A 10,000-nucleotide genomic window follows, 5' to 3' on the forward strand; every position below is an offset into this window, starting at 1 on the left:
TGGGTAGAGTCCACTCCTCCCCTGCTAGACGAATATCTGCTCGACGCTAAAGCATTGAGTACATCGTTCTGAAGTCTGAATACGCACTGCTGATTGGCTGTTACATCGCTCTGAATACGCACTGTTGATTGGCTTTGTATTTAACCAATCAGATGGTTGTGTGGGTGGGACAATGAGGCAGAGACAGAGGCAGAAAGCAGAGCAGCTTGTGAAGACTTCTGCTTTCGAAATTGTTCGGTACGCCCGCGTGCCGAACTGAAACCCCCGTACCGAAACGGTTGGATACAAATACACGTACCGTTACACCCCTAGTGTTTATATGCATATGTGGATTAGTATTTTTCTATATTCATATGCGTGTATATAAATGTGTGTGTGTGTGTGTGTGTGTATATATATAATATATATGTGTAATTGTGTGTATGTGTGTATATATATATATATATATATATATGTATATATATATGTATGTGTATATATGTGTGTGTATATGAATATATAAATGTGTATATATGTGTGTGTATATGAATATATAAATGTGTATGTATATATATATATATATTTGTATGTATATATATATATATATATATATACAGTGTATATATATACGTATGTATGTATGAATGTATATATATTGGTTTAATATATGATGTGTGTAAATATGTATATACAGTATGTATGTATATATATGTGTAATTGTGTATCTATATATACAGAATATGTATGTGTATATATATGTGTGTGTGTATATATATATATATATATATATATATATATATATATATATATATATATATATATATATATATATATATACACAGTACGTATATATACATATGTCTGTGTATATGTTGGTTTAATATATATGTGTGTAATTATGTATGTACAGTATATATGTATATATATGTATGGGTATACTTGTATACCCTTACTTGTATACTGTATACAGTATATGTATGGGTACATATGTGTGTGTGTATATATATATATATATATATATATATGTATATATACATATATATGTATATGTATGTATGTATGTATGTATATGTATATATATGTATATATCTATGTATATATATATGTATACGTATGTTAATGTAAGTATATGTATATATATTTATGTATATATATATATATATATATATATATATATATATATATATATATATATATACATATACATATATATATATAAAATGGGACAAGTGGTGGAAGGCGTGTGTGTGCGTTTGTATGGGTGTATATATGAATGGGTGTATATATGTGTCTATAAGAATGTGTATAGAAAAAATGTTTGTGTGTGTTGTTTATGTATGTATGTGTACATTTATATGTGCATCTGTGTTTGTGTATTATAAAGATGTTACATAATTGTCTTTTCACATTTTAATAGCAAAGCTGCACTCTTCACAACATGGCCCGCCTGGTTACAAATGTCACAGTGCTAAGAAACTCAGGAGGTATAAATTTTTGTTGTTGTTTTCAGACAATTGCATGTTCTTGTTTAACCTGTCTGACTTGTTTCAGTGCTAGAGAACATTAGTTCCGAGGAGCTGGTGCCTGGTGACTGCATATGTTTACCCAGGGACGGTCTGCTGCTGCCCTGTGACGCCGCCCTGCTGGTCGGGGAGTGTCTGGTCAACGAAGGCATGTTGACAGGTGAGAGTACAAGAAGAAATGTGCTTCTTGGTTTTGATGCCAGGGACCACAGAGACACTTGAACCTGGCAAAGTGTGTGTGAGTCTATGAAATTTAAACATATTTAGGGATGTGTACTGAATTCAGGTATCGATTAATGCAAAATCAGGTGGTTCTTTATGTCAATGACGTCACGGCCTATTGCATACTAAGCAAAGGCTCACGTCAACAATCAGTCAGTGCGGACTCAACCAAACTCCCCTGAAATAACGTTGCTATTTTCAACACCAACAAAACAAGTATCCTTGGTAAGAAATGCTCAAAGTAAAGTGAGGATGCTGGATGCTAATGCTATACTTGGATATGCCATTGACAGGCTAGTATTAGCATTTGCGATTTGACATGGCGTTGGCAACACCTCCAAAATAAAAACCACAACCATAATCAATGTTTCAATCAAACAGCTGGTGTGTAATAAGCACAATGCTTACAGTTTAAAGGCTTTTTAAAGTGCAACATAACACATTACGCTTCCTAGTAAAAGCTACTTCCTAATACTGCCATTCAGTGTCTTGGAAGTGCAACTACAAATCCAATGTAATCAGAAAACAATGTACAACAAATGGACAGCACAATTCTAATCGGCTCATTTAAAAATAATGTAATTTTACTATCAAACAATTAACATTTATCGACGCACACAAAAGTACTGATAATTTGTACCATTAAAGGGGAACTGCACTTTTTGCGGATTTTGTACAATGTTCACAATCATGAGAGACAAGAACAGGTCTTTTTTTTTTTTTTTTTTTTTAGAATTTTACGAATAATAAAAAATGCTTGGAAGATGCAGCTAATGGAAGTCACCATTGTAGCCTTCAACGTCTCTAAAACAACTTCAAAAGCCTCCAATGTTTCATTTACTAACTGCAAGTGTATATAATGATAAACAAACCCTGTTTCCATATGAGTTGGGAAATTGTCCATCCATCCATCCATTTTCTACCGCTTATTCCCTTTCGGGGTCGCGGGGGGCGCTGGCGCCTATCTCAGCTACAATCGGGCGGAAGGCGGGGTACACCCTGGACAAGTCGCCACTTCATCGCAGGGCCAACACAGATAGACAAACAACATTCACACTCACATTCACACTAGGGCCAATTTTTTAATGTTGCCAATCAACCTATCCCCAGGTGCATGTCTTTGGAAGTGGGAGGAAGCCGGAGTACCCGGAGGGAACCCACGCATTCACGGGGAGAACATGCAAACTCCACACAGAAAGATCCCGAGCCTGGATTTGAACCCAGGACTGCAGGAACTTCGTATTGTGAGGCAGACGCACTAACCCCTCTGGCACCGTGAAGCCTTGGGAAATTGTGTTGGATGTAAATATAAACAGAATACAATGATTTGCAAATCGTTTTCAACCTATATTCAGTTGAATGCACTACAAAGACAAGATATTTGATGTTCAAACTCATGAACTTTGTTTTTTTATTGCAAATAATAATTAACTTAGAATTTCATGGCTGCAACACGTGCCAAAGTAGTTGGGAAAAGGGCATGTTCACCACTGTGTTACATCACCTTTTTTTTTTAACAACACTCAATAAACGTTTGGGAACTGAGGAAACTAATTGTTGAAACTTTAAAAGTGGAATTCTTTCCCATTCTTGTTTTATGTAGAGCTTCAGTCGTTCAACAGTCCTGGGTCTCCGCTGTTGTATTTTAAGCTTCATAATGCGCCACACATTTTTGATGGGAGACATGTCTGGACTGCAGGCCGGCCAGGAAAGTACCCGCACTCTTTTACTACGAAGCCACGCTGTTTGTTGTAACACGTGGCTTGGCATTGTTTTGCTGAAATAAGCAGGGGCGTCCATGATAACGTTGCCCGGATGACAACATATGTTGCTCCAAAACTTGTATGGACCATTCAGCATTAATGGTGCCTTCACAGATGTGTAAGTTACCCATGCCTTGGACAATAATGCACCCCCATACCATCACAGATGCTGGTTTTTGAACTTTGCGCCTATAACAATCCGAATGGTTATTTTCCTATTTGTTCTGGAGGATACCACATCCTCTGTTTCCAAATATAATTTGAAATGTGGACTCGTCAGACCACAGATTATCTTTCTACTATGCATCAGTCCATCTTAGATGAGCTCGGGACCAGCAAAGCCGGCGGCGTTTCAGGATATTGTTGATAAATGGGTTTGGCTTTGCATAGTACAGTTTTAACTTGCACTTACAGATGAAGGGGCCAACTGTAGTTACTGACAGTGGTTTTATGAAGTGTTCCTGAGCCCATGTGGTGATATCCTTTACACACTGATGTCGGTTTTTGATGCAGTACCACCTGAGGGGTCAAAGGTCCGTAATATCATCGCTTACGCGCAGTGATTTCTCCAGATTCTCTGAACCTTTTGATGATTTTACGGGCCTAGATGGCAAACTCCCTAAATTCCTTGCAATAACTCATTGAGAAATGTTGTTCTAAAACTGTTCAACAATTTGCTTACAAATTGGTGATCCTCGCCCCATCCTTGTTTGGGAATTACTTAGCATTTCATGGAGGCTGCTTTTGTACCCAATCATGGCACCCACCTGTTCCCAATTAACCTGGACACCTGTGGGATGTTCCAAATAAGTGTTTGATAAGCAAACCTCAACTTTTTCAGTATTTATTACAATCTTTTCCAACTTCTTTGTCACGTGTTGCTGGTATCAAATTCTAAAGTTAATGATTATTTGCAAAAAAAAAAAGTTGATCAGTTTTAAAATCAAATATGTGGTCTTTGAATATGGGTTAAAAATGATTCGCAAATCATTGTATTCCGTTTATATATACACCTAACACAATTTCCCAACTCAGATGGAAACGGGGTTTGTATATATTATATATATATATATATATATATATATATATATATATATATATATATATATATATATATATATATATATATATATATATATATATATATATATATATATATATATATTAGGGCTGCAAATTTTTGGGTGTCCCACGATTCGATTCAATATCGAGTCTTGGGATTGTGATTCGATTATAAATCGCTTTTTTCGATTCAACGCGATTCTCGATTCAAAAACGATATTTTTCCAATTCAAAACGATTCTGTATTCATTCAATACATAGGATTTCAGCAGGATCTACCCCAGTCTGCTGACATGAAAGCAGAGAAGTAGATTTTTGTAAAAAGCTTTTATAATTGTAAAGGACGTTTTATTAACTGATTGCAATAATGTAAATTTTGTTTTCACTATTAAACAAACCAAAAATATGACTTATTTTATCTCTGTGAAAACATTGGACACAGTGTGTTGTCAAGCTTATGAGATCCGATGCAAATGTAAGCCACTGTGACACTATCCATCCATCCATCTTCTTCCGCTCATCCGAGGTCGGGTCGCGGGGGCACCAGCCTAAACAGGCAAACCCAGACTTCCCTCTCCCCAGCCACTTCGTCTAGCTCTTCCCGGGGGATCCCGAGGTGTTCCCAGGCCAGCCGGGAGACATAATCTTCCCAACGTGTCTTGGGTCTTCCGCGTGGCCTCCTACTAGTTGGACGTGCCCTAAACCCCTCCCTAGGGAGGCGTTCGGGTGGCATCCTGACCAGATGCCCGAACCACCTCATCTGGCTCCTCTCGATGTGTAGGAGCAGCGGCTTTACTTTTAGTTCTTCCCGGATGACAGAGATTCTCACCCTATCTCTAAGGAAGAGCCCCGCCACACTGCGGAGGAAAAATAATTTCGGTCATGACCCAAAGCTCATGACCATAGGTGAGGATGGGAAGGTAGAGCGACTGGTAGCTTTGCCTTCCGGCTCAGCTCCTTCTTCACCACAACGGATCGGTACAATGTCCGCATTACTGAAGATGCCGCACCGATCCGCCTGTCGAGCTCACGATCCACTCTTACCCCACTCGTGAACAAGACTCCTAGGTACTTGAACTCTTCCACCTGGGGCAGGGTCTCCTCCCCAACGCGGAGATGGCCCTCCACCCTTTTCCGGGAGAGAACCATGGACTCGGACTTGGAGGTGCTGATTCTCATTCCGGTCGCTTCACACTCTGCTGCGAACCGATCCAGTGAGAACTGGAGATCCCGGCCAGATGAAGCCATAAGGACCACATCATCTGCAAAAAACAGAGACCTAATCCCGCGGCCACCAAACCGGAACCCCTCAACTTTTTGATTGCGCCTAGAAATTCTGTCCATAAAAGTTATTAACAGAATCGGTGACAAAGGGCAGCCTTGGTGGAGTCCAGCCCTCACTGGAAACGTGTCAGACTTACTGCCGGCAATGCGGACCAACTCTGACACTGATCGTACAGGGAGCGGTCCGCCACAATAAGACAGTCCGATACCCCATACTCTCTGAGCACTCCCCATAGGACTTCCAGAGGGACAAGATCGAATGCCTTCTCCCAGTCCACAAAGCACATGTAGATTTGTTGGGCAAACTACCATGCACCCTCATGAACCCTGCCGAGAGTATAGAGCTGGTCCACAGTTCCACGACCGGGACGAAAACCACACTGTTCTACCTGAATCCGAGGTTGGACTATCCGGCGTAGCCTCCTCTCCAGTACACCTGAATAAACCTACCGGGAAGGCTGAGGAGTGTGATCTCACGATAGTTGGAACACACCCTCCGGTCTCCCTTCTTAAAGAGAGGGACCACCACCCCGGTTTGCCAATCCAGAGGTACCGCCCCCGATGTCCATGCGATGCTGCAGAGTCTTGTCAACCAAGACAGCCCCACAGCATCCAGAGCCTGAAGGAACTCCGGGCGGATCTCATCCACCCCTGGGGCCTTGCCACCGAGTAGCTTTTTAACTACCTCAGCAACCTCAGCCTCAGAAATAGGAGAGCCCACCACAGAGTCCCCAGGCACTGCTTACTCATAGGAAGACGTGTTGGTTGGATTGAGGAGGTCTTCGAAGTATTCCTCTCACCTATCCACAACTTCCGCAGTTGAGGTCAGCAGAATACCATCCGCACCATACACGGTGTTGATAGTGCACTGCTTCCCCTTCCTGAGGCGGCGGATGGTGCTCCAGAATCGCTTCAAAGTCGTTCGGAAGTCGTTTCCCATGGCTTCTCCAAACTCCTCCCATGTCCGAGTTTTTGCCTCCGCGACTGCTGAAGCTGCACACTGCTTGGCCTGTCGGTACCTGTCCACTGTCTCCTGAGTCCTATGCGAATAGAATATAGAATAGAATATATCTTTATTTTCATTGTACGTTTGTACAACGAAATTGTATGCAAACTAATTCAGTGCAAAATCATACATAACACCATAAGAACATAGATAAATACAACCATAAGAACATAGATAAATAGATAAAAATACATAAAATTCATAAAAATACCAAGCATACAGCTCACTTGCACAGTCATAATAGTTATCTTGTGTTCAGTGATACTATTGCTCTCGGGTAAAAAATGTTTTTAAAATGGTTTGTCCGGCATTTTATTGTCCTGTATCTCCTGCCTGAGGGTGTTAGTTCAAAAAGTTTATGTCCAGGGTGAGATGGGTCCTTTATGATGTTTTGGGCCTTTTTGAGGCACCTGGCACTGTACAGTTCATCTAGGGAGGGGAGAGAGCAGCCAGTGATCTTCATGTCAGTTTTTATGACCCGCTGAAGTGCATTCCTTTCTGCCACTGTGCAGCTGGCATACCATACACACATGCAGTATGTCAGCACACTCTCTATTGAGCAGCGATAGAAGGACACAAACAGTTTTTGAGACGGATTGTTCTTCTTGAGGAGTCTCAGAAAGTAAAGTCTTAGCTGTGCCTTTTTGATGGTCACTGAGGTGTTCGTACTCCACAACAGGTCTTCCTCGATCTGGAAGTTAGAGACCCTTTCCACATAGTCCCCATTGATGTAGGGTGGTTGAATGTTTATTGTTTTTTATTTCCGGAAATCAATGATCAGCTCCTTCGTCTTGGTGGGGTTAAGGACCTGGGTGTTTTCCCTGCACCACCCAGTCAGCCGCTCCACTTCCTTTCTGTAGGCAGACTTATCCCTCTCAGAAATGAGTTCAACTACTATGGTGTTGTCTGCAAATCTAATGGTGGTATTGCTGGCATGAGCAGGGGTGCAGTCATGAGTGTAGAGGGTGTAGAGTAGGGGGCTTAGCACGCAGCCCTGGAGGGAGCCGGTGCTGATGCTGATGGCTGCTGATAGGTGGGGGCCTAGTCTCACCCTCTGAAGAGCGATTTGTCAGGAAGTCCAGGATCCAATGGCAGATGGAGGAAGACAGTCCCAACCCTGTCAGTTTGGGCACCAGTTTGTGGGGGGAGGATGGTGTTGAACGCAGAGCTAAAATCAACAAAAAGTAGCCTTCCATAGCTCCCCTGCTGCTCTAGGTGGCTCAGAGCAGTGTGGAGGGCTGTTGCGATAGCATCCTCTGTAGATCTGTTTGCCCTTTATGCAAACTAGTGGGAGTCCAATACAGGTGACAGATTTGAGGTGATGTGCCTCTGAACCAGAGTTTCAAAGCACTTCATAATAATTGGTGCAAGTGCCACAATCATTCAGGCTGTGTACTGCAGTTTTTTGGGGAAGTGGGACAATAACAGAGTCCTTTAGACAGGGTGGGACGATGGACTGGGACAAGGACTGGTTGAAAATTCTGGTGAAGACAACAGCCAGGTCTTTAGTACACTTCCAGATACGCAAGACGTTCCAGCAGCTTTCCTCGGGTTCACCCTCCTTAGTGTGCGCTGCACCTCATGTTCCTTCAACATGAGGACGTTGTCACGGATTGAGGGTTGTGATGTGACTGGATGTGGTTGCTTCACCTCGAAGCGAGCGAAGAAGATGTTCAGTTCCTCCGCCAGCGAGGCGTCTCCGTCAGCCGCAGCGAGGTTTTTGGATTTGTAGCCGGTGATGTTCTTCACCCCCTGCCCCACCTGCCTTGTGTTGTTGCTGCTGAGGTGTCCCTCTATTTTCTTCCGATATGCTGTCTTGGCCTCCCTGATGCCTCTCCTCAGGCTGGCTCTTGTGGCACTGTACTGTGCCCCATCACCACAGCTAAAGGCCTTGATCCTCTCCTTCAGCAGGGTCCTGACCTCACCAGTCATCCAAAAGAGCCAAAAGAACCCGATAAGTCTCCTTCTTCAGCTTCACGGCATCCCTCACAGCTGGTGTCCACCAACGGGGTCTTGGATTACCGCCCCGACAGGCACCAACTACCTTGCGGCCACAGCTCCAATCAGCCGCCTCGACTGTAAAGGTGGTCCACTCGGACTCCATGTCCAGCACCTTCCTCGTGACATCTTCAAAGTTCTTCCGTAGGTGGGAATTGAAACTTTGTCTGACAGGAGACTCTGCCAGACGTTCCCAGCAAACCCTCACAATGCGTTTGGGCCTGCCAGGTCTGTCCGGCATCCTCCCCCACCATCGCAGCCAACTCACCACCAGGTGGTGATTGTTAGAAAGTTCCGCCCCTCTCTTCACCCGAGTATCCAAAATATGAGGCCGCAAATCCGATGACACAACTACAAAGTCGATCATGGAACTGCGGCCTAGGGTGTCCTGGTGCCAAGTGCTTATATGGACACCCTTATGTTTGAACAAGGTGTTTGTTATGGACAAACTGTGACGAGCACAAAAGTCCAATAACAAAACACCACTCGGGTTCAGATCCGGGCAGCCATTCTTCCCAATCACGCCTCTCCAGGTTTCACTGTCGTTGCCAACATGAGCGTTGAAGTCCCCCAGCAGAACAAGGGAATCACCCGAGGGAGCACTGGAGAGTGCTCCCTAGAGTGTACCCAAAAAAGGGTGGGTACTCTGTCAGTCAGGACCCGTTCACCCACCCGAAGGCGGAGGGAGGCACCCTTTCATCCACTGGGTTGAACTCCAACGTGCAGGCTTTGAGCCGGGGAGCAACGAGAATTGCCACCCCAGCCCGTCGCCTCTCACTGCCGGCAAGGCCAGAGTGGAAGAGTGTCCAACCCCTTTCGAGAGAAGTGGTTCCAGAGCCCTTGCTGTGCGTCGAAGTAAGTCCGACTACATCCAGCCGGAATTTCTCTACTTTGCGCACTAGCTCAGGCTCCTTCCCCCCCAGTAAGGTGATGTTCCACGTCCCAAGAGCTTGCTTATGTAGCCGAGGATCAGACCGCCAAGTGCCCTGCTTTCGGCTTTCGCCCAGCTCACATTGCACCCGACCTCTATGGCCCCTGCTATGGGTTGTGGGCCCATTGGAGGGGGGACCCACATTGTCTCTTCGGGCTGTGCCCGGCCGGGCCCCATGAGAACAGGCCCGGCCACCAGGCGCTCACCATCGTGCGCCACCAGCGGGCCTGGC

General features: G+C 44.0%; 1 protein-coding gene across 4 annotated transcripts in view; it reads left to right on the top strand.

Annotated features, from left to right (window-relative positions):
- The window catches only part of atp13a2 (ATPase cation transporting 13A2), a 134,865-nt gene that overhangs the window by 63,175 nt on the left and 61,690 nt on the right, over positions 1-10,000 (top strand). For all 4 annotated transcript variants that reach the window (XM_061889297.1, XM_061889298.1, XM_061889300.1 and 1 more), the window contains 2 exons: positions 1,397-1,463; positions 1,531-1,662. In XM_061889297.1, coding sequence (XP_061745281.1) covers positions 1,397-1,463; positions 1,531-1,662 — 199 coding nt within the window. The remainder of the gene's footprint in view (positions 1-1,396; positions 1,464-1,530; positions 1,663-10,000) is intronic.

This window comes from Nerophis ophidion, linkage group LG27 (assembly GCF_033978795.1).
Source record: "Nerophis ophidion isolate RoL-2023_Sa linkage group LG27, RoL_Noph_v1.0, whole genome shotgun sequence".
NCBI classification, from domain to species: domain Eukaryota; kingdom Metazoa; phylum Chordata; class Actinopteri; order Syngnathiformes; family Syngnathidae; genus Nerophis; species Nerophis ophidion.